We start from the raw sequence: 26151 nt of genomic DNA on the forward strand, positions 1-26151 counted from the left end.
CTGGTCTTTTTTTCTACCAATTTCCTTTAATTTTTTATAATGAGACACTACATAACTGATTGGAGGTTAATCTGAATTAAATAAGAACTTGCAATCAGTTTAACCCTCAGTATGTACAGAATGTTCAGTTACCTCAAATATTTCGGTACATAAATTCATATAATGAAGTATTTATGTTAAAATAGTTAAATATTCAGGTCAGGGAATACATAAAGAAACTGGACATACCAGTCTTGATGGGGCCCACCCACAAGTGCTTTGAGAGGTGGCTGATACCACCTCACAGATGCAAGACCACTCTTGTTGGTCTTTGATTACAGCGTTCATGGAATCCATTTCCATGAATGCAAAGAAAATCAGGAGCAGACAGCATGGATTCACCGAGCAGAAGTAACACTCGACTACCTTGATAAAACTGTAAGATGAAATGACTGGCCTGATAGATAAAGGAGAAAGCAGTGGATATTGTCTTTCCTCTTCAGTGAAGCTTTTGACATCATCTTCCATAAGATCGTCGTAGTTAAGCTGAGGAAGTACAGGCTGGATGAGCAAACAGCGAGGTAGACTGAAAACTGTCTAAACAGCTTGGTCCGGAGTGTAGTTGTGAGGGCATTCCTGGGCAGGTCCAGTTCTGCACACTCTTAATACAAAAGAGATACGGAGCTGCTAGAGAGAGTTCAGCTATGTTTAAGCTATGTTGACTAATTCTCAGCAGTGCTTGCAAAGAGCTATATGTCAGTAGTGGAAGGGAGATGGTTGTAGAGGCAAGGAGATGCTAAAAGCTGCAGATTCATGCTGAACCTGGAACTTATTTTAGAAGTCTTTTTACAGAAATCTCATGTATGAAAATAAACTTCTCATTGGTAAACTGGTTCAGTTTTTCTGTTTTAAAGCACCAGAAGCAACAGAGCTGACATCCTCCAGAGAGGAAATGGATATTTTGTAAGTGTTAATCCTGTTTGAACTTGATGATAATTGTTTGAACTATGTAGATTTACAGCTTTGTCAGTTGTTTTGTGTTTTCTTTTTTAACCTTGTTGCTTACAGAACTGTGAACAAAATGCACTAGTCAGAGACAGTTGGTGGAGAAGGACAACAATGTTCTAGATGACTATGGCCATGACTGTAGCCCATGGCCAGCCTTAATCTCTCAACATTTTCCTGCCTTGAGCAGATACTGTTGTCCTTTTGCAATACCAATGTATGAGAATGAGTTGAAGGGCTGTTGGATCTAATGTATAGGCATTGATTCAGTATGACCAGCAGTTGATTTTTAAATAGCCTATTCTGTGTTTGGAAGATCAGTCGTAGAAGAGGTCTAGAGGTTTCTGACAGCTGGCAGTAGAATCACAGAATCTTTTGAGTTGGAAGGGACCCTTAAAGACCACTTAGTCCAACTCCCACAGCAATGAACAGTGACACCTACAGCTACATCAGGTTGCTCAGAGCCCCATCCAGCCTGACCCTGAGTGTCTCCAAGTACTTGGCATTCACCACCTTTATGGGCAACCAGTGCCTCACCACCTATATTGTGGGGGGGAAAAAAAAAACAAAAAAAAAAACTTCTTCGTTGTATTGAGTCTAAAATCTCCCCTGTTCTACTTTGAAGCCATCTCTTTGTGTCCTATCACCACAGACCCTTCTAAAGAATCTATGGCCTACAGCTCCCCTTTAGGTATTGAAAGGCTGCTCTCAGTCTCCCCAGAGCCTTTTCTTCTGCAGGCTGAACAGCCCCAGCTCCCTTAGCCTGTCCTCGTAGGGGAGGTGTTCCATCCAGTAGATCATTTTTGTGGCCCTCCTCTGGATACACTCCAACAGGTCCATGTCTCTCATGTATTACAGGACTTCCCGTCTGAACGCAGTACTCCAGGTGAGGTCTCACCAGCACAGAGTAGAAAGGCATAGGCAAGATCACCTCCCTCTCCCTGTTGGCCATGCTTCTTTTGATGCAGCCCAGGATGCAGTTGGTTTCTGGACTGTGAGGGCACACTGCTGGCTTATGTCCAGCTTGCATCCATCTACTCCCCAACTCCTTTTTGACATATATGTAACAGTTCCTGCTATATCCTGTCCAATGTACAGTATTCTGTCTAGTTGCTTTTGGGAAGTAAATTACTGGGAAAGCAACCTGTCTTGAAAGACTTCTGTTTGGATGGTGTATGTTTGTTTTTTTTTTTTGTTTGTTTGTTTTTTGTTTGTTTTTTTTTTGTGTGCCTTGCATTGAATTTTGTAGACTATTTAGCTTGGTTATCCAATTGCAGTTGTAATGTTCAATGGCATGGTATGGCCTATGTTGATCTTATGATACAAAGATAGATACCATGTTTAAGGCAAGCAATCAGCTTGAAATCTGAAATAATGCATTTCCAGTAATTGCAGTCAATTGCCTGTCATATTTTTTTCTGACTGTTTAGTTTTTATGAAGAACTTCTTAATTATGCCACAATTATATAGAATATATAGGGAAAAATGTACAGAAACTGCAGCTCTTGCCTATAGTGCCTCCTTTAATAGGGTAAAAAAAAGCCAGCTACTGAAGGAACTTTGTCTACAGCTTTCTATAGCATGTAGTAATTTTGTGTTCTATGAGCTGAATAACAGAACTGTTCTGAGTTCTGTCAACCTTCAGGGCCATACAGAGGTCAAGAATTTTAAGAGCTTGCTATGAAGTTCTCCTAATATTGAGTAGGCTCAAGCAGATTGCAATCTGTTGTAGACAGCTCTGTTTGTTTTCAGAGCTTTCAACTTGATGTGCAAAACATAATAAGAGTAGAAAGTTCTAAGATAAGGAGCATCATCCACTGGTATTTTTTCTTCATCACTAAACTTGTGTTATCCATAATTCTCCTCCTAGTTTGTGAAAAGCATAAGAACTAGCTTTTTCTCTGCTGGTGAATCTCATAGGGATGCTTAAATTCTGAAAGAGAAGCTCCAGAAACTGTTTTCTCAGCCTAGAGTTGTCTTATTTGGTCTCAGTAGAGCAATTGGGCACTTAATTCAGTCATATGGTGTTGTTTTAAAATATTCTTTTTTAAGAGGTATACAACAAATTGTGTGAATTCTGCTGTATCATGTTGTTAGATAACAAACTTAAATAGCCCTGTATTTCACTTTTCCTCCTTGTGAAGGATCAGGAGATAGAAGAGCAGTGTCCCCTTGCAGATTTCTTCCCAAGGTTTGCCTGGAAAGAGGGAACGCAAAAACCAAGGTATCATTGAATACCTGTAGTGTTCTGGTGTGGATAGGCAGGCATATCAATGTAAAAACTGGTTTTCAGTATTTTCAAATATTTGACATATCTTTGCTGAAAGACTTTCAGAAACGAGAATTCTGTACTAAGGTAATTATTACTTTTTGAGTCTTGCTTCTAGACTTAAATAGCTGTCAGCTGTTGAAGATTGTCTGTGTTCTATATGTATTCTGCAGTTTCACTTCCAGTCTCTCTAGGGGAATTTGTGTTGTTTGTTGTTTTTTTTTAAACTTAGATTCAGTACATGGTATTCATAGATAAATATCTGATGCACAGCAAAATATGAAAATGCTTGTGTAGGATTGTCTTTGGTAAGACTCTAATCTGCAGTTACACCTTCCTCAGTAGGTGGATAAGGTGGACAGGCGAACACGAAGGAGAGGACTTTACATTCTAATCAAAAATCCAAATACAGTACATTCTTCTTAAATGTGATCCATGAATATATACTTCAGGGGGAAAAAAAAAGGATGGGCTCATTCTATTGCTGTTTAGCTTGTAGTTTGTAGAATTTTTCTTGTACCATCGATAATCATGAAAATGACCCAGTAGTAATTTCCAGGGAATTGTAAATATCAGTAACATGTTGAGCTTGCAGGGTTTTTTGGTTTTTTTTAATTTGTTTTTTTTTTTTTTTTTAATTTTTTTGTAGAAACAAGTAAACAAATTTGCTTATTCTTCTGCTGTTACTAATCCTTAAATTTCTGGCTTATGGGTTTTTCAGTAGGAAAACTAAGGGAAAAGGTTTTACCAGTTGATACAGTGACAGGAGCTATCAAAATCAGTTGTGTTAATTTTTTTTCTCCTCTTTGTGAAGCCAAATTTTGAGGTGCTGTGTAGTCAAGAGCACTTCTCTGTCTTTTAGCAAACTACGATCTGCGACACATAAATTTTGCTCAGGTATAACTTGGGTACAAAGTGGATTAAATTGTGTGATCAGCAATTTCATTGCAGATGTGTATACTTCTGATTGTTTTCGTATGTAGTGTCAGTTTTTAAATCAGTGAGGCTTGTTGTCTTGGTTTCAACTGGGACATGAGTTAATAGCACACCGATGTTTGGTTGTTGCTGAGAAATGGGAGTGTGCCCAGGACCAGGCTTGATGGGGCAGAGCTGCTGCCAGTCATGGCGTGGAGCTGGAACTGATGCCTGGATTAGGGCAGGGGTTATTCCATACCACATGGCACCATGGGGAAATTCTGTACAGCTCTGGGGGTTGGGTGGGGGCAGCCTGCTGCTCAGGGGTTGCTGAGGATTGGTTGATGAGTGATGAGACCTTGCGCTGTCAAGATACATATTTTTCTGTTTTCATTTTCCTCCTCTGTCATAGTAAATAGTTCTCATCTAATCTAGTTTCCAGTTCTCTCTATCATTCCACCTGGGATGAATGAGTGAATGGCTGTGTGGTGCTGAGCTGCTGAAGGGTTAAATCACAACAAATGGTTTCACCTCATTGTCAACCCAGTACACCAAATGTTTTTGTTCTGGTGCTACAATAATAAAATATGTAACTTCAGTGTCACAACAATACATACCTCAGGTATCTGCATTTTATGAAAGAGTGTATACAGCTTATATCTTTCGTATCATAAATTATAATTTTTATATGAAATGATCATTTTATTAAGCTTAAACTTATTTCATTCTGAAGATAATTTGGTAACTTTCTGTTGTGTTCTTGAGTTTATTTTGCATGCTTAGGCTATGCAGAAAAAGAAGTCCAGTAGAATTAACTGGAGAAGGATATCCTGAGAACTATCTAACGATGGTTCAGTAATTCGGTTTCAGATGCACTTAATTTTCAGAGAGGAAAATTAGGTTTCAAAAGTCTTCACAGAAGATTTGACTTAAACATATTATTTGAAATTGCTTTGGTGTAGCACGTTTTTAACTGTGTGTATGTGTGTATCTAGATAGATAGATCTATGTAAAATTGATAATGTATTTACCTATCTCAGCTGAACGGGAAGGGCTGGATTCAGCTTGATATCCTTGAAAGTGTTGTTGTTTTGAATAAGTATTTCAACTCGTGTATTATGTTTGCCTGGATATTGGGAATAGCAGTTCTTCATATTATGCAGTAATCACTGCTCTAAATATGTTCTCTTGCATTGTTCATTTTAATGTAGAACTTAGTTTAGTATTATCAATTAATAAAGTTTCCATCTGCAATAATTTTTCTGAGCTTTCATGAATCTGTAATTTTTAATAAGATTATCTGTATATGGCGGAGACATGAACATAAGATGGAAGATAAAATATTCAGCTGAGAAATAAGCTAAACTCTTTCTGACAGTTATATAAACAAGTGTATGTTGCATCTTGACTAAAATGAAAGCAACCTGATTAAAATTCTGGTCTAGTTATTGCATTGGAAGATGTCAAAGCCACTTCCCAACATTAGTTTTTACTTCTTTTATTTGTCATCATTCTTTTACATTTATACTTAACCAGATGTGCTAGTAAGCTACAAGAAGTTTATCTCCTGCTGTAGGTTACTGTGCTAGGATTGTGATTCCACTTTTGGTCTTGCTCTGTCCTTTCAGGATACCAAGTTTCACTATCTTGTGGTTCCTGCAGCAAAAGCTGCTCTCAATGTTAATGAGGTCGTCTTTGTTTGTAATCATAAGGCTTCAATAGACTATCTGTCCTCTCTGATTCTTTGATTGCCTGTGTTAGGAAGTTATCATCACCATACTTCTTCTGGACAGCACACACCCTGCTGTTTTGTCCCACCAGCAGATATTGAGGTATTTAATGTACACAGTTAGGACCAGGGTCTGCAAATATGATGCTGCTTCCAGTTATCTGAAGAAGGCCTCCTCTACTTTTTCCTGACTAGGCAGTCTGTAACAGGCACCCACCACAATGCTGCCCATGTTGGTTGCATGTTAATCCTGAGCTGTAAGGACTCGCCTATCTTTCATCTATCCCATGGCAGAACTCTGTACAAAGAGGTCAACTCCCTTGGTCCTGCCCTGACCTTCCTAATGAGCTCGTTACCCATCCTTTGCAGCACTGTACCTGAGTGAGCCAGCCAGCTGCACTTCTATGAACCAAGTGAGGCTCTGAATTGTGACAGACGTCTAACTCTTCGTGTTTATTTATCATGTGTTGTGAGTTGTTGTACAGACACTTCAGGCACCTAGTTGTTGAGATTCCTTAGAAACAGCATGCGAACCATTAATTGTACAACCCCTTACTCAGTATGACTTAAAACTTATAGGCAGGTTTTTGAGGGGAGTAAATATAATCATAAGCTTTCATTAGAGCTTTGGAATTTTTTTTGTTATTTTTATTTTCACTTATACATGTTTCACACAAAGTATTGAGTGTCAGCTATTTTCATACTTTTACATCTTTACAGGTAGGGCTTTTATTTGAAAACCCTGCCAAAATGAAGACACTTTCTGTGATTGAGCATACCTTACATATTGTCTGTGATATACAGCACTTTCCTTATTTTTCTCTCTAAACTATTTTGACTAGAGAAGCATGAATAGAAAAAATGAAGAAAAAGAAGTATGGTCGTTTGATTTTCTTTTCCTGTTGCACTGAACAGTATAGTGCTCTGGTAGGATTCTGTAGTGCGTGGTCATGTCCAAAAGCAATTGGCAGTTTTAAATACTAGTTTTGTTCAAATGTGCAACCGCACTGTTTGAATACTGTAGATTTGTTACAAGTCTGAGAGTGTGTGTCATTCAAACCATAGTACTGGCTACATCCTCTGTTTTCGATTGCTTTTTGAAAAGACTGAAGCAGGTGTGCATGTATGTGCCTCTTCCACGTGTATGTTACCTAGAACAAAGCTGAATGCTGCATTTCTACTGCAGGGTCTCTTCTGGTGACAGCAATAGTTTGTGCCAGCCAGGCAAGCTAAACTTTGATTTGGGAATCCTTCAGAGAGGCAGCAGCAACTTTCTTACTGAACAGTCTCTTACTTCTTTCTTCATGGCTTCTGGCAGTGTCAGTGGATTTGTATTTTTTTTTTTCTATTATTGTCAATTTTCTTAGGACTACCAGTGCACAAGTGGTTTGATGCTTTGCGATAGCAATGTAAGAAATTACTTTTATCCTGCAGTCCAAAGCATGGACCACTGCAGTTGAACTGACTTTTAGGTCAGTGTGAATTTGGAAGGGCATAACTTAATGAACCCTTAGACTTCTTGCTTGTTGATGTGATGATAGGTAATAAACTGAGATGTACTCATGGGCCCAAGGTATTTCTTATCTACCCTGTTTCACTGTTCAGTCCTTGAGAAAATAAGTTAAGGACAGCTGGAAACTGTTGAAATGCAAGACTCTCTTCCTGGCGTGGATAGTGAGTTCAATTTCTTATCCTTGGCAGTTTCCCAAGGTCAAGTAATCACTTGTAGGAGTGTGGGAATTCTCATGATGTGTGTACCTTCAGTGATTATGTAGAATTGCAGTCAGTGCTTTGATTCCTGCTAATTTCACAGTTCCGTGAATACTTTGTTTTTTAAAAGCAATACTAAAAATGTTGTCCTCTCACGATGGGTTGTTAACATCCCTATGGAGATCATACCAGTGCTGGGTCTAAACGTTAGTACAGCTGAGTCTCTGAACAGGCTTGAAAATTGATGCAGACGACTTTTCCTTTGTTTGTAATGAAAAAAAGAAGTAAATTAAATGTGATTTTAAATCACGTGTTCACATTTGGCTTCCTCTAGAAGGTTGTGAACAGTTCTGTTAAGTGTTTATTAAGTAGAAAAATAATCCTGTAACTTTTTTCAAAAAAAATTATGAAAGGATGATATATTACATTTTGTTGTGGGCATATTAATAGTTGTCTTGTTGGTGATTGTAGTTAATGCAGAAATAATTGTGCTGCAGATAATGAGATATTTTGTTTAGTCTTGAAATGACAAGATTCTGCTAAGGAGTAATATAGAAATTAGCATGTGAAGATAACTGAGTTTAGAATTCATGAAAAATTGTTGTACAGGAAACTGGTATCTCATGTTTAAATACCTCAGGCATTTTTTACACTTAGAAAAAACAGCAGTATCTTTCTAGCCATATAGCAATATGCCTTCCACGTATCTTAGTAAGATGAATAGCCTCACTTTGTTTTGAAAGTTTTTCTTGTAACTGTTTTGGCTGTCCATCTTTATACATCTTTATTTTTCGAACTTAGTAAAAGATGACTGCTCTAAACAAACTACTAAAAAGCAACTTGATTCAAGTTTAGAGAGAGGTTGGTTGAACTACTACAGTTGGAATAGACTCGTCTACGTAGATTGCTCTGAAAATAAAGCCTCCTGTTTATTTCTATGGAAACAACAACGGATACAAAGAGAACAATAACACACTTTTGATAGAGAAGATTCTTAGCTGCAAGTGTCACCACCATAAACTATGCATATTTGCCAGCAATGAACAAGAGCCTACATGCCACACTTGTTAAAATCTGCATGGCCTGTCTTTCATGTCACTGCCATGTCTCCTGTGCTGAAATGTGTCACCCATTGCCTTGTGCTCACATTTATTTGGTTTGGTCACCATAAATGTTCAGCAAGTGTCACTGAATGTCAGTGTGTGCAATGTCCCCATACAGGAATTCAATGACACACCTGTGTTTCAGCTGCACTTATGCATCAGATGCCTCTGTGTCAGACTGCCCCCCTGCTGCCGTCTGTCACATAGCAACTAAATGTAATGGGATATTGGCAGGAAGGTTCAACCTCTTCTGCCAACATCTGCCTTTGGCATTGAAGACTAACGTAATAAAATTGGAGGCATTACTTTTGGAGCAGTCCTTGTACTTTCACAGCTGCATCTTGGTTGCTGAAATACTCTAAGAGAAAAAAGGATCTTCAAACAGTAGTTTGTATGTGTTAAATACACAGAAACACGTTTACTAAGAGCTATTGCCCAGAAATCCAACAAATCCAGATGGAGGGGGAGAAGTACATTTTCTCATCTACTCTGTGTCAGATTTTTCATTCCAGTACATTGTTGAAAGCTTTGGATTTCAAGAGGTAAGAGTTTATTTATTTCTCCCCTGAAGTGAGAATTCAACAATGTTCTGTAAACCTCATAACCAGGAAGTTTTTTCCCAATACTCAGGTGAATATTCTTAATAAATCCCATTAATCCTTCCATAATTTAAAGTGTTGTGTATCACTCTAACGATTGGTGATTTGAGTCATAAATCAGATTTTTGAAATATTGGAAATCTTCCAACATGTTTAAAAGAAAACCTCAAACGTGTATGTTTTCCTTCAGTTCATATATGATCTTGATGACAACTTATGAAATTTAAAGCTAATCTGCATTCTTCTGAGACAGGAAAGACAGACTTTCTTTTCAGGGTACTTTTTTGTACACATTTGTCCTAACAGATGAACGTGTTTGGCAATTCAAGGGCCAAAACTAAAGTGGGGGAAAGGGGGGAACGGAAATTTCTGTGTGGATCAAAATTCTTAGGATAATTTCCTGTCGCTGATTAGTGTCACATGAAAGAACTTACTCTTTTAGAAACCCAATTTCTCTCATTGACCTCAATAACTTCTATTTATTGGTTCCAAAGTGTCTTATGAGTTGGTATGCATACAGAAATAACTTTGAGGCCATAATTTTTAAGGGATGGCTTGACTATACAGAGGATTTTTTTTTAAGTAGTTTTGATTGAACTTACTTTCAAAGTTCTGGTTAGATTCAGGTATTCTTCTGTAGGTTTCTAGTATCTGTGTGTTTAAAAACATGTTTTGTTTGGCCATTACCTCTGAAGTCTTCAGACATTACTTTGAAGATTTGTGTGGTTGGCTTTTTTTTTTTGTCTTGTGAAGGAATATCCCTGATAATGGAATATTGTGAAATTACAGCTAAAAAACGCTTTTGTGAGTTCCAAGAAAATGATCCAAAAAAACCTTTTTAATTACAAACTTTGTCAAATCCTAGCAGTGGTTGCTCATCTACTGTTGTCAAAGAAAAGGAAAAAAAAAAAAAAAAAAAAAAAAAAAAAGGAAAAAGAAAAAGCTTGTGGAGAGTCTTCCTCAAATTTACACGTACTGATTTGTTTTTTGACTTGACTGTTGTTTAGTGGTTAATAAATGGGATGGGAGTTTTGTTCTTAATCAGATAATGGGGAAGAGAGAGGCGACTGAAGAATTTCGAATTCTGGACTTGTCAGTATAATGCCATACAAAGGTGATACACTGTAAGAGTCGTTTGTTATTACATATACGTAACAGCAGTATATAAGGGAGATCATTTCCTTCAAAACTGTCCAGTTTCTCCACTACTTATGTAGTGGCCCATGCAAGTTTATGGTACGTTCCTCTGTTAGGCACATGTGTGCTGATTGTTTACAAACAACTGAAGAGAACAATTCATATTTACTAAGTGGCTGTATGATTTAGGTGTGGGGAAAGCAGGTGCAGGATATACTGAGCACAGCATTTACAGCAGAGAAGGAAACATCATATGCCACATGCAAGCTTTTGCCAAGATCTCATTTGGAATATTACAGTTCTGGTTACTTCTGTTAAGAACAATTAGAACCCGAACAGATGCAGCAGGGAAGAGATTCTGAAATGAGAGGATGTATCATAAAAAAAGTGCATCTTGTTAGGTGTGGCAGGCTCGATGAGTGAAAGAGAAGAGGGGGTGGTATGTAAGCTCACTTTTGTTATAACTAGTATACGTATAGTGGCCCTCAAAAATCTAAGCGTGGAAATTTAAAGTAGATCCTGAGTACACAAGAGAGGTAAGCCTTTTTCTTCTTGGAGTAGTTAATGCATGTGAGCTCACCTGAGGGCATTATTTTATGGAAGAATTTCTGGCAACAGTGGTTGTTGATACAGTCCGATTCTTTCTCGTCATTCTCCATGCTGTTTTCTCAAAAGCATTTGTATTGCAAGAAAAAGCATGCATAATTGAGCCAACTGTGTGTGTACATTGTATATGTATGTGTGTATATAGTTGGCTTAATTTGTGTAAGACTTGGATGATTCCTTTGGTTCTTTGCACAATTGCACATGTGCTGTATTGGTACAGGTGGCTTGGAAGAGTTTGGGAAGAAATTGTTACATTACGTGATACTAGATTCACTTTTAGTGGCAGCATGGCTTCAGCAACCTGTGTCCATTTGTTCCTCTTTCTGACTTTGTTTCCAGCTCTTCATGTAACCATGACTTAAAGGTAAATCAAGGAACTACTGTGGATGGAAAGTAACACAGGAAGGGAAAAAAAAAAAAAAAAAGTGGTGTATGCGGAATATTTCAGTGGTTGGTTGTTTTTTTTGTCTTTGATCTGATTGCATGTAACCACAGCACAGCTCTTTCAGGACAACATACACCTAGAAGTAATGACAACCTTCATCTGTTCATTAGGAATCAAATCTAGTATTTTTAACGTGCTCTTTTGTTACTGTAAATGTAGTGTTCCTCTTAACGCTGCTGCTTCTTGTTGTTGTATTTCTTCTTACTGTTCAATTATTTCATATTTAGTTAAGATTTCTAAGTGTTTTCCCAGATTTTTTTCATTGCCTCCTGATCTTGTGGATGAGATCTTTCTTCATGGGGAAAAAAAGAAAGGAAAAAAGATTCGGTCACCTATTAAAGGGTTATATTAGAAGAATAACATTTAGATTTTTGTAACACTTTTAACAGGATACTCATGATCTGTCTGCTGGTGTTTCTTATTTTCCTGTGAAGGGTTATAGAATCTTAGAGCATAACAATACAATTTGAAGAATTTTGTATTGCAGTCAATATTTCTAGTGGGAAGTTAGTTACAGTGAGCAAAGTTCTCTTTATTCCCCCCCACCTTCCATCTCTGCTGTTCAAGAAACAGACTTTGTGCTTAAAGTACTAGTCTTCACCTGTCCTACATCACATCTTCCATGTGGTATGTTCTCACATTAAAGTGAACCACAGAGAGCAATGAGAATCAAGTTTCTTGAATTCTTTACCAGCACAGCGATGAGATATTTTACCTCAGTTTAACAAACCAATTTTCATTCTTCTTTCTCATCGACAGTTTAAAAAAAAAAAAAAAAAAAAAAAAAAAACAAAAAACAAAAAAAAAACCACAGCACTATTTCCTGAAACACTCATATCTCAGTGAAGAGAATATCTCATACTTGGTTTGTGTGTGCTTCTGTATACATGCCCTAGAAATAATTTAGACTTTGTTCTTTCATGTAAGCCATCAGCAGGACATTTCATCAGTCTTATTGAAAACTAAGGCTGCCAGCACAGCTTTTGAAGCTTTTGTACTGATTTAGGAAAGCGTAAGTATTGTTCAGCGTCTTAATCTTGCAGGAAAAATAAATTACTAGTGAATCTCTGGAAACAGATTATCAAGGGAGAAATCTAATAGTAGAATCTGTAGAGCCAAGAACATGAACTCATTAAGAAGGCTACTTAGGAATTACTTGGAAGTCTTGACCTTTCTCTTGCTAATGACCTTGAATGAGTTAACGAATAGGATATATAGACCTGATCACGAGCTCTTATAAGAGCTGTTTTCACTGTTGCTTCTGTTCGAAACACTCATCGTACTTCTGTACCATTCTTACATAGACTTGAAATTATATTCTGCAGTTTTGCTCTGAAACCCATTCCATCTTCTGTAGATATCATGTAGCTTCTCCTGCTCAGGCATGCCCATCTCAAAGCTTCCCAGCAGCTGGTGTCTGATCACGTTCCAAAAAACTGCTAGGCCTTAAAAAATGCACTTGCTCTAAAAATTGTGACTACAGCTGCAGCTTTTAGAGCACCTCTTCTCAGACCATGAAAGTGATTTCGATGTATAATAATTATTGAAAATAGAATTTATTCTTATATATGCTGGATTGAGAAATTATTTGTAACTGGGTGTTTTCAGGGAGCGAGGTAGGTTCTGCTGCTTAAAAGGTAAAGAGGGAAAAGACAGGAAAATTGTAGCTTAGCTTCTGATAGCAGTAAGTAGGTGTTCAGACAAAACTTACTGAGCATGTTCCTTCAGAGGTCCCCTCTGGCCTAAGTTGTTCTGTGATTCTGTAAGTAAAATAAGGAAGAATTTACAAGGATAATTCCACATTTACTGGTAACTGTGGAATTCTGAAAATAAAGGTTGCTGTATTCTCTGTGAGCATGAAGTATTTTCTGAATTGCTTGCGCACAAACAATGTTATTTGTGTCTAGTGCTGAAACTTTCACTGCACACTGGTAGTTGTTCTACCAAGCATCTGACTTCTGTGTTCCTCCTTTTCATTCCCCTCAGCATCCCAGTCAGTCAGTATAAAAAAAAGTTCAGTACAAACTATACATACGTTACATGTATTGTTACACATCAGCATCATTTTTATTGCTTTATATGGATATCTGAGAGATTTTATAGACAGAGAGGTACCTCAGATATTGAAATGTAGAATGACTGATACATATATATATATATTTTTTTATTATTATTATTTTATTTATTTATTTATTTTTTTGCCTGTTAAGGAAGAAAATTTAGGCCGCAAGCATTGTTTCTTGTGATACAGACTACAGGTCTGTTAAGGATAGGTTATCCCCCTTGCAGGTTGGCAATAGAAAAAAGACGATAGCAAAACAGATCCCTTTCTGCCAGTGGTTTGCTTTTGTAGTAACAAAAACATGTAAATAAGCTTCTGAATTACACAAAGGAAACTTAAAATTGAAAGAAAATATTTTTTCACAATTTTACATAAATTCTAAGTATGCCCTAAGGTGTTCTTGGGATTGCTTCACCTGCACAAGCACTGGAGGTACTGGTTTTGTAGTTTCCTATAGAAGGAAATAAATGGTTAATAAAAAGAGAGAGGAGATACTGGAAGCTGCTACTGTCTGTCTATTAGTTTCTTCTGTGGGGTGGCTGTGCCAGCATTTTGGTGCTGAATGTAATTGTGTGGTAGTGTTTCTAAATTTGATTTTTATTTTCTCCATTTCCATATCAGGTAAGACTTCAAGAGGGCTGAAAATGTGTGTTCTAATGGCCCTGCGGTGAAGCAAACACTGCTGTTTAGGTAGTAGGTCATCAGGAGAACCATGCCTGGGTTCCACACTAACAGCCACTTTTGGTGAGGAGTTGCACTGAGCTCTGCAGTAGAAAGAAAGAGCTGTAAGTTAGCTCTGCATATCTACTCAGCTCCTGTGTTGTGCTACACTGAGCCTGATTCCTTCAGTGTGTTCCCCACTCCACAGCCTCTGCCCCAGCTGAGGTATTTCTATCCTGTGTAGCAGTGCTTCAAGTTGCTAAAGTTTTCTTGACACTTGCTTTCATTGATGTTATTATTCCTTATAAATTTGCTTAAGCCTTTGAAATAGACGGAGTTGGAATATTTTTAAGCTTTAATAATAATTTTTTTAAATCATGGTTTATCATTTAGCTAATATTCTTGAAATTCTTAAGTACCGTTATTTCAAAAATGCTTACAATTTCCAAATTTTTAATTAACTTCAGTTCCTCTGTTTATAAAGACCTCTGTTTCCAACTCTAAGGGTTCTTTCAGCAGACTTTCTCCAGTTTGTGATTTACAGAATCATTGCAGAGAGTCTCATCATACTCAAATGTTATGTAAGCATCAAGATTCAATACTTCTGAAGGAGTTTAAAAGATTCTGTCTCATTAAAATGATTGTGAGGTGATGAAGACTTGTTTTTGTTTGTTTCTACATACTTTATAACCACATCTTTGGTACTCTTGTCTATTCTTTTTTCTTTGTAATTCTGTTGAATTAATATTAGGGAACACCTAGACGCTGTATTCTCACTGAGCCAAGATTCAATGAACTGCTATCTTGTGCTTTGTTCTTTTGCATTTTTTAATGCAAGTCTTGAGTTGAACGCAAACTTGTTTTCTAAGATACCTTCTGGTCATGCAAACTCATGATAGAAATGTTGCCATATGGGAACTCGGTTTTGTAACTTGTGCTAGGAAATCTATTTTTCTAACAAACTACTGGATCTTCAACCTGATTGTTCTCCACGCTGCTGTCAAAATAGTGAAATATTTCAGAATGAAACAAAAGATGTCTATGCAACATGGCTGGTGATGAGTGTCTAAAAGTGGTTGCCCTCTAAGCCAATGTGCTCATTTACAGAAAGCATCGATCCCCATTTCAGGCTGTAGTTCCATGTGTAGACAAGTTCATTCAGCGGTACAGTGGCTAACTGCAGATTTAATTACTCTTGAAAATATTTACATTCAAAGTGAAAATTGAAGGAAAAATATATAATATAAATGGATAAGGATGAATGAAGTGAGGAAGAGATACTGTTGTTTTAATTTGCATATTTCCCATGCTTGTTAACTTGGGTACAGCTGTTTTTAAAGTTTTCACCACATTAGTTCAAATCGGTGTTGTCTTCTGCTTAGGTAAGCAAGTGCTCAGTCTTTTAAACAAGAAAAAAGAAAAAGAGAAAAGAAAAATTTGAGGTGCATATATCTTTCCTTGCGTGATTTTATCTCTGTATGCTTACACTTAATGCAACAAGCTGACATAGATCACTTCATGAAAAATCAGTCTTTCATTGAGAATATTAAATGAAGGTCAAATATAACTTGAAGACTTGTATTGCAGGTTTTAGGTTCTTAGTATTAAGCTTTCTTAAGAAGAGAAAAGCTTTAGATTCTTATATGACAGTTCATTTTTTAAAGGAATACTCTATCCATTGGGAGAGGTTTTGTTTGCTATTGGTTTTACAGAGAAAATGTTCTATTATTTATTGCTATTGAAACTGAATTTGGGAGCCAAAATGCATTTCTTTGTAGTAAGTCCCTAAAAAAACTATGATTTGCTTTCAGAGACATGTTAAGTAAATCATGGATGATCTGATATGTAAATGACTTAATTTCAGAGTTTGGGGTTTTAAATCATAGATGTTTTCAAAGTGTCTTCATAGCGTGGGATCCTGGTCATGAGTAGGGACCAGGCTGTAGTTACCAGCTGCAATTACTTTACCTTTGTTAGGAATCAACATGCTATATTTTCTCATATATTCTCTTTCTTACACACTAATGTGTATTTGGAGGAAAAGGGAAAGGAAGCAGAACAGGCAAATCAATAAGATTTGTTTATCAAAATCATAGTTTGAAAAACAGTGGCTTATGATCTTTATCCTTGAAGGCTTAATGGTGTGCCCAAATATAAAAGTATTTAAAATGAAGGAGATAGAAAGAAAGGCTTTGGTTTAAAATTTTTAGGACTTTAGTGTAATTCAAATGTTATACTCCTGAAGGAAAGAGTAATTAATAGTTGTTTGTCTTCATGTACGTGCCCTGTTGTTACAAAAAGTAACTGTATATCACCAGATATAGTTGCACTGGATTTAAGGTTACATCAGAACATGTCATGCTAACCTGGAATTTAGGAAACAAACCTGGTATAGGGTATTTTTTCAGCATTCCTATTTGCTTTCTTATGGCCTACATGTAATCAGTAATCTCCTTAGAAATATATTGTGATACTTTGATTTCCTTCTGCAGTAGAGAACAGAAGTCTGTGCCAGCTTTAATTTAAGAAAATATATTTTAGTTTTTGGTATACATTGCAGTGGAGAGTCAAAATATTGCAGGTGTTGCTGCCAGTGTTGACAAAATATCAGTCCAAGAAAACCATCTATTCCTTATTACTTGTGTATTTTAATGATTCTCAGACTTTGAACTGGTGTAGTCTGTTCTGTGTGTGCTACCTGCAATGAAAGGTTTTGGAAGTTATAGGAGGAAATGGAAAGATGGCTCTTTGTCATTTGTGTACGTTAGTAGGTACACATCGTAAGGGTAACAGAGGAATGAAGTATAAAGCACCTTACATCATACTTTGATTTTGGATGATGTAGGATTAGAGGATTAAGATGTGTTATTCCACTTAACCCAGTTCCTCACTTTTAATAAACAAACATTCGGATATATGATCTGATCTACCTTTAGCAGTTTTGACGGTCTATATCTGGAGTTAAATTTTGCTTCTTTTCCTTCCCCTTTTTTACATAATTTCTGTGTTTGAAATCTGTATAATTTGAACTGCAGTAATAAACTGACCTATAGAAATTATCCTTTAGCCAGAATGTGATATGTCTTCCCATAGCAGACATAACTGATGAATAGTTACTTTTACGATTTGAGATACCAAGTGTTTTAGTCCTTTTCTTGACTGAAGGGAAAGAGCATGATTTTTAATGCTGAGAAAATTTAGCCTGAAAGACATTTGTTACTTAGCTTCAAAGTTGGAAGCTATTGTATTAGGAAGAATAGGTTTTCGTTTTCTTGCTCAAATTATACGGTTTCGCTGTGGGCCCCTGCTATAGGCAGGGGCACCTCCCTCTAACCCAGACTGCTCAAAGCTCCATCCAGCTTGGCCCTGAATGCCTCTAGGGTGGGGGGCATCCACAACTTCTCTGGGCAACCTGTTCCAGTGCCTCACCATCATCGCTCTAAAAAATTTCTTCCTAATATCTAGTTTAAAGCTACCCTCTTTCAGTTTAAATCCATTTCTCCTTGTGCTGTTACTACATGCCCTTCTAAAAAGTCCCTCCTTAGCTTTGCTATAGTCCCCTTCAGGTACTGGAAGGCCACTGTAAGTTCCCCCCAGAGCCTTCTCTTCCTCAGGTTGAAGCACCCCAGCTCTCACGGCCTGTCTTCATTGGGCTCTTTGAACATTTTCATGGCCTTCCTCTGCACCTGCTCCAGCAGCTCGATGTCTTGTGGTTTGGGCTCCAGAACTGGATGCAGTATTCCACGTGGTTCTCATGAGAGCAGAGTAGAAGGACAGAATCACCTCGCCTGACCAACTGGTCATGCTTCTCTTGATGCAACTCAGGATGCGGTTGGCATTCTGGGCTACAAGAGCAAGTTTCTGGCTCATGCTGAATCTTTCACACTCCCCAGTCTATCTTCTCAGGGCTACTCTCTGGCCATTCTCTGCCCAACCTATATATGTGCTTGGTATTGCCCTGACCTACTTGCAGGACCTTGTCCTTGGTCTTGTTGAACTTCATGTGGTTGGCTTGGGTCCACCTGTCAAGGTCCCTCTGAATGGCATCCCTTCCCTTTAGCATGTCAACTGCACCACTCAATGTCGTCTGCAAACTTGCTGAGGGTACACTCAATTGCACTGTCCATATCACCTACAAAGATGTTAAATAACACCAGTCTCAGCACCAATCCCTGAGGAAGGCTACTCGTCACTGATCTCCACTTGGACACGGAGCTGTTGACAGCAACTCTTTGAGTGCAACCATCCAGCCAATTCTTTATCCAGCAATTGGTCCATTTATCAAATCCATTTTTCCATGACATCCAGGATGTCATGCACATGGCGTCAAATGTTTTGCACAATTCCAAGTGGATGATGTCAATTGCTCTTCCTTTATCCACTGATGCTGTAACTCCATCATGAGAGTCCACAGAGTTTATTAGGTACGACTTGCCCTCAGTGAATCTATGCTGGTTACTGCCAATCATCTCATCTTTATTTTCCATGTGCTAAGAGCCTTCAGGAGGATCTACTCCTTGATCTTGCCAGGCACAAAGGTGAGACTAACTGGCCTGTAGTTCCTTTCTTGAAAATGTTTTCCCTTTTCCAGTCAGTGAGAGCTTCACCAGACTGCTATGACTTTTCAAATACGATGGATAGCAGCTTCACAACTTCATCCACCATAGAATTTTTTCATACTAAGATGTCATAAAGCTAACTGCAACCATAATTTATTTTTAAATTCCTTTATGTTGTCATGTGGAAGCAATGGTGTCTGCTTAAATCATAAGGGTGCCTATCATTAATGCATTAAATATCCAAGGGATAACAAATTATTTAAAATGTGAAACTTCAAGCCTTTATTGTTCTGCTTCTGTCATGGGATGTGTTCATCTAACATGTAGTCATAATGTATATGCTATTCGAGGCTGTTTGTGACTTGAATATGAGAGAGCCAGTTTTGAAAAAGATGGAAATCTGAAGCTTGTAAACAGGTCGATCTTCAGATTACATTTAAAAATCTTTTGATTTCTAGGAGATATTCTAAATTGCTGTGAGCACCATTGAGTTCTTGTCTTCTGTGCTTTGTAGCGGCTTTGATTTACTTGTGACTCTGATATTTATCGTACTAGGTAGAGAGGACTGTTTATGAAGTATAGCTAAGTTTAAATATGGCTGTAAAAAAATTAAAACTGGAATGACTACTTTTGTCCTCTCTGTTAGAGAATTGTATAAAATGTTTATTTTTTTTGTCCAAGACTTGATTTATAGAATGCATATTCAAGCGGATAGGCAAGTTCTCCAGCTCAGACTTGAGGAAACCAGGAAAACTAGAAATACCTTAGTCAATAGGAAGGAAAATTTATATTCATAGTGTTTCTGTAGTTGCATCAGTGAACAGAAGGTCGGGATCTACCTGCAAGTAAGGGTATGGTGCTCTCATGAGGCTTTTCTCCACTCCAGTAATCTACCATACTGTGTCAGATGAGAATAAATGCTACATTTAGTAGCTTCAGAAAATTTTTGTATGTAAAACTGATGAGGATGAGGTAATGAGGATGAGGAAAAAAAATCTAAATACATCTAATGTCTAGCAATTTATTGTAATTGTGACTGAAAAGTATGGCTGATATTATTCCAAAGCTGTAGTTTAGACTTTGAAATGTTTTCAATTTATCATAATTTAAATGTCTTGTTTTTTGTTTTGTTTTTTACTATTTATAAGAAGCTTTACTTTGAGATTCTTAAAGAGTGAACACAATAAGGTAACACTGATCTGTATGAATTACTTCTTGACTCATGGGGGGATTCAAGTCAATAACTTTATTCCTAAGATAGCAGAGGAAATTAGTTGAGCCTTAGAGATGTAAATGGATTTCTGTGTGTTCAGAGTCTTAATTGAGTATCCTTTAAAAATACTTTTGGCAACCATTGGTTACTAAATACAGAATAGCAGTGGGTTATGCGTACAGAGAAGAAGAAAACAGTCATCAGGTTTGGGGATTTCATTATACATTAGGAGCCAGAAAAGGGGCAAGAAACTAGTTTTTTTTCATAGACGTCGTGTCTAAGTGCATCAGCGTAATTCACACACATGTAATTGTGGTAAGAAATATCATCCTTAATTGTGAATGTTTACATTCTGATCTAGTATGAGTATTCTGTGTCAGAAATCATCCTATGTCAGGAAATACTTGCAAATATGTTTTTTAAAAAGTGTGCAAAATGTATTTTAGCTATGGGAGTACAGGCTTTGTAAAGGGTAAAAAAAAAAAAAAAAAAAAAGTTCATTCCTAGCATCATCTGGTATGTGAAGGACTACCAAAAGCCATTTATAAATAAGTCTGTACTTAAGTACAATCCCTTCTTAGGGGTACCATTGCTCTAACCTGTGTTTTGGCACATGTCATGTCAGTTTTGAGCAGCTGTTTGTTAATTGAGTGCAATAATAACATCTGAACAAATTTTGATAAACCTTTGTGTGATTTTTATAGCTCTAAGGATGAGAGAAAATCATAAGCTTTTGTGGAATTGTGAAGTATTGTAATAGAAGATGTTCATATTTAGCAGTGCCAAATAAGCTTTAAGTAGCGTGTGTAAAGCAGAGAAATCAGGGCAGTGTGGCTTAGCAATATTGTTTATCATTGTTGGTAAAGAACCTGCTTTCAGTTGTTTCAAATAATTGTGATTTCTAAACTCAAGCTTAGGACTGAAAGCTAGATACTGAGTCAAATTCTGAAGTCATCCCTGTAGAATTTTCTTTTTGGAAATCAGCAAGATGAATACAGGCTGCAAAATGTGATCCATTAGAGTATAAAGTAAGCATAATACTCAAGTAAGAAATGGTTTAGAAAGTCCGCAATTCACATTATAATCATTTACATCTTTCCCTATGTGAGCTGTGCATCAAAGTGAATTCCCTTTAAAATGTGATAATAATGCCGTACATTACACACTGCTTCCAATAGTTTTGCCTTTCTTGGTTGGATAAGAAAATATATTTGAGCTTCCTTTACTGTAGTAAACCTAAAGCTCATTTAGTGTTCTTTAGCTTATAGTTAAAATTACGTTTTATGGTTAATGGGCAGCGTGGACGAGAGGTACAAGATTGTTTAAATACTGTATTCTAATATTATGGTGGAATTTAAATTTTGTGCAAAAGTAATGACATTATAGCTCACTGCATTGAAGAAAGTGGATTATTTATTGCTTTTTTTTTTTTGTGCATTTGTTTCAGGGGTCCATTCAGTGTTGTGCGGCGATGCATCAACAGGGAAACAGGGCAACAGTTTGCTGTAAAGATTGTCGATGTAGCAAAATTCACTTCAAGTCCTGGATTAAGCACAGAAGGTAAGAACAGGAAATGGAGCAAATTGTAAGCAAGCTGCTTTTTGGTTTGCCAGTTTTATACTAATTTTAACAAATTTGATATCAAACTTAATGTCTAGTTTGATTTGAAGTAATTCTCAAGTTCTGTTTCAAATTTACCTGAGAATTTTATTCAAATTGAGATAATGTTACTGCTAGCATCTTTTCCTAGCCCTTCTCAAACAGAACATAAGCTACATGTTCTGTAATACTTTGGTGCATTCTAGGGTATTCTGGTACAGATTTCTAAAAACAATAAATTCTGTCTCTATTCTAGTCTTCATCTCAACCGTATTTTAACAACTGTTGAGACTTAGGACACATTTCCACCTTTACAGGAGTATATCTTTTCCTAACAAATTCAGCCTTTTGGTGCCATTAAGAAATGGCACCAAAAGGGAGAAGTAGTACAAAAAAGCTCAAGAGCTGATTATGAAGAAAGAATAAGCCAACAGTAATTGTAGTTTCACTGAAGAAATTCAGGAAGCTGTTCATGTTCACGTTTTCTCCTTGGGATTATGCTTATATTTGTTTTTTCCATTCCATGCATTTTATACTGATATAGTTATTATTCAAGCTGGCAAGTCATTGATTTAGTTGATGATAAACAGTTTCTGTGTTTAGTGTGTCATTTGGGTTTTTTTTTTTTTTGTGGGTTTTTGTTAGTTTGATTCTAGGTGAATTTTTGGGGGGCAGGTGGGTTGTTCCTAAGGTTTTTGAATTGTTATGCATTAGTTTTAGAATATTAGGATACGTAAGTTATGTAAGTGAACCTGGAACAAGTATTGTATCAGATAAACAGACAAGAGGAATCGCAGACTCCTTCCATCATGTGTATTTCCTTTTCTTTTCTTGTGGACCCGTATTCAGTCCAGGTTTGGGGCTTGTATTTCAAAAGCATATTATTTTTTCTTTTGAATACATTAAGCTTATTTTAGGTAGGGCATTCCTTCAACACGCTGGGGGAGAGCCATGACTTGCAGCCAGCGTAGTGATACTTAGATAAAATGAAAATTATATAACTGAGCAGGAGGAAGTAGTATTTGTAAATTACATTGAAGCGTATGCTGCAATTGAATGGTAACATGGAACATGCTGTAATTCAGAGTTGTCCTCTGCAAGATCATTTTGAGGTTTATCTCTTTACAGCTTTGCCATGCACAGTCTTTCTCTGATACACAGGAGTGGGAGAATGGGGCAACTGTCAATCATAAGCCAAGGAAAATACCTGAAGAAGATGACTTGTAAAGTCAACTTCACTCAGTCTGCTATGCTCTAAAACTTCCTTTTCTTCAGGTTATATTTTATTTTGATCCTGCAAGTCCAGGGAACAACTCCTCAAAAAGACTTGGAGCTCTTTGTTTTCATTACAGAGAAGTCTGAAGGAAGGGCTATTTCGACATGGATGGCTCCATTCAGTAACAGTCTATATTAGGCAGCAAGTATGGAGATTTTGAGCTTGTGAGGAAGTTGAACACGGTACATATTTTACAAGAAAGACTGATTGTTGGTCTAAATACTTATTTCTTACATTAGCGAACCTGCCTTACCACAATAACAAAAGCAAATCAAGCTTTGAAAAATCAAGTACTATAGACTAATCTGTGTTTATCAATCAGTGCTAACATGAGCATTTGTGGTATGGGATAGAGCTTGCAAGGCAAACTTTTATCCAGTGTAACGTTATTTCCATGAGTTTTCTGTAAGACTTTTAACATGTAGGATGCATATGGACACAGATCTTAAGTGTATGTGCATCTTTGCAATGGATTATTAATAGAAGAAAAAAAAATTCCATGCGACAACTCCTGACAGCTAACAAGTTTAATTTAGATTAATTCTATTGAATTTAACTATTAGTATTCGTGGTCTTGAACACTGTGTATCTTCAACCTCTGTAGTGATGTAATTTAACCGTATTAATGAAGTCAGTTGACATTTAATCACTGTTCAAGTGGCTGCATGATCTACTGGGTTAGTGCTGGCTATTTTACATGCTGAAGGATTTTACTACAACTCATGATGCTTTCATAGAAATGAAAACACACAAAATGTGAAGTTTGAATATTTTTAGAAATACATGAAAATGTCTTATACTGTTCTATTTAGAGGATTCATATGGGAGAAGACCTGATACTTTGTAAGCTATTTTAATCACTGAGATATCATAAAAAACAGTGTAAATTTCTTTTCAAACACAACTCGTAGTTGATATAAAAAAAACAAATAAATTTTATAAAAAAAAAAAAAAAAAACCAACATTTTTCTTATATCTGAATTTGTTACAGTTGACATTAGTTTCCTTTTGACTGTTCATATATTCTACTGTTCCTTGTATCCCATGAATTTTCTTTTTATTTTTCTCTGCATGACTTGGATATCTTGCTTTTAGTTAGGTGTTCTAAAGTCAAGTTGGAGAAATAACTAGCAGTGTACTCCCAGGGTTAACATAAGGTCCAGTCTTGTTTAATATCCTTATTAATGGCATGGATGATGAGACAGGATGTGCCCTCAGCAAGTCTGCAGATGGCGGTAAAGTAGGAGGAGTGACTGATATACCAGAGGGTAGTGCTGCCATCCAGAGGGAGCTAGACAGGCTGGAGAAAGGGGTAGACAGGAACCTTTTGAAATCCAAGCGAGGGGATGTGCAAAGTCCTGCCATTGGGGTGAAACAAGACTGGCATCAGCTGAAAAGCAGTGTGCCAGAAAAGGACCTGGGATTCCACATGGCCATGAACATAAACCAGCAATGTGTCCTTGCTGTAAAGAGGACATTACATTAGATAAAGAATTGACTGTTCAACTTTTTTCTTATTCCCTTCAGGTGTTAAATTATCTTTTTCAGTGCTTTAGTTTATATATACTTCTTGATGAGTAGTTTAAGCATGAATTATAAATGTACAGTAAACTGTAGTTTTTAAGTCTAGAAGACTCTTCATTGGTAAGTAATCAAACTCATCAAAGTAATCTCCCCTCCAAAATAAGCCATAAGCTTAAATTTCATAGCATATCTGTTAAAAGAAAATATATCATGCTGAGTCTAACATCCTGAAAGATATTGCTGCAGCTCCGCATTTGTAGCTCCATCCCACACTGAAATTGTGTTCCTAGCAGGCATGCATGTTACACAAGAGAAAAAGCTCTCCCACAAGCACTGGTCTCATGTTCCTCCGCGTAGTTGAGCAAAATACACCTGTATAGGGTTGTTCCATCCTAGCAGCTGGACTCAGACACAGGTGCTGGTGCTTTCACACCCAGAGCTGTCCCTTGGAGACACACCAACCCTGTTGCTCTCAGAGCCCTTCACCTACACGTCAGCTTGTCTTACTTGGTCTCTGCTGGTGATCTTGTGCTCACTCACGCAATTGTTTGCTCCAGACGCTGGCACCACAGAGCCACATGCACATAGGTGTACATAGGGGAAAACAGTTGAAGATGTAGATTAATGACGAGACAGGGCAGACTGCAATGATTGTGCACAAGGCTTTCTTACATGTGAATGGGCTCTTTTATTTTTATGTTCCTCTTTTATCACACTTCTTTCTCCCTAAATCTCAATTTGACTACCTTTGATCTTTCTCTGAATAAATCAAAACATGTCATGTAATATCAGAGTGCTCTTCCCCTGCATCTCATAATGTGTCTTAACACATGTTGGCAGCAGCCTCCTTATTCTAAATGATGATCTGGAGGGCTGCTCTGGGTGAATTCCCGTAGTGGGTTTCATGTTGGGCCAACAAGGCTGAAACTCTCCTGGGACTGCTCTGTGAGGAACTCTGTTATCCTGTCCTCTGTGACCTTATTAGAGGTTTCTGCCTGCTCTTGTGCCCCTGTGCTCTTCTGGTCTTGTGAGCAGTTGATTCTCCTGTGATGAGCCTAGGAGAAGCTGAGCAGGGCATTATGTGGGCTTCCTTCACCCCACACACCATTGTATCTGTGCTTCTGTAGATGTGTAAACTAAGTTTTATCGTGTAAACTATCAACATTCTTCTTGTTTGAGACCCTAGTTTAATTATAGTTTAGTTATGTTTGTCTTCTTGCTCAAAATGCAAGAAAAATCTAGACTGGAATGGAAGAAAGAAAGATATGACTACTTTGGCATTCATATAGTAGTAAGTAAAGCCTGGAGCTTTTTCAGGTATGATGAGGCAAATGGTAAAGGTGTATTTATTAACCCTCTTTGCATAACAAATTCAGAATTTGAATTAATGTAAAAAATATGCTTTAAAAATATGCTCTCAAATCTTCATTCTTAAACAGCGCTGTCTTTAATCTCTGTACAAAATACATGAGGTATATCCAGTTTCTGTTCTGAAAAATGAAAATGCTTTCCAAAACACTTCTGTCTTTGTACACAGCCTGTACTCATCTAACTAATTGTGATGCTTGCCAATAGTTGTCCAGAAATAGGCTTCTAACTGTGCTTGCCATAATACAGGCTGGTTACAAGCATAGGGAAGCTAATAAGTGTCAGCTGTATTTTCAAATATTTTCTGTTTGCATGCAAGCATGTGTTCTGTTCAGGTTTTACACAGTCAATATGAGAGTAATGGCAGCTGAGATGCAATTTCTGTTGTTAATT

General features: G+C 37.1%; 1 protein-coding gene across 4 annotated transcripts in view; it reads left to right on the forward strand.

The window, feature by feature from the left end:
* CASK (calcium/calmodulin dependent serine protein kinase) overlaps positions 1-26151 on the forward strand; it is a 196511-nt gene that overhangs the window by 36342 nt on the left and 134018 nt on the right. For all 4 annotated transcript variants that reach the window (XM_042810955.1, XM_042810956.1, XM_042810957.1 and 1 more), the window contains exon 2: positions 21439-21551. In XM_042810955.1, the coding sequence (XP_042666889.1) occupies positions 21439-21551 (113 nt within the window). The remainder of the gene's footprint in view (positions 1-21438; positions 21552-26151) is intronic.

Source organism: Centrocercus urophasianus, unplaced genomic scaffold (genome assembly GCF_019232065.1).
Source record: "Centrocercus urophasianus isolate 14NV4802_14NV808 unplaced genomic scaffold, USGS_Curo_1.0 seq_12, whole genome shotgun sequence".
Lineage (NCBI taxonomy): Eukaryota > Metazoa > Chordata > Aves > Galliformes > Phasianidae > Centrocercus > Centrocercus urophasianus.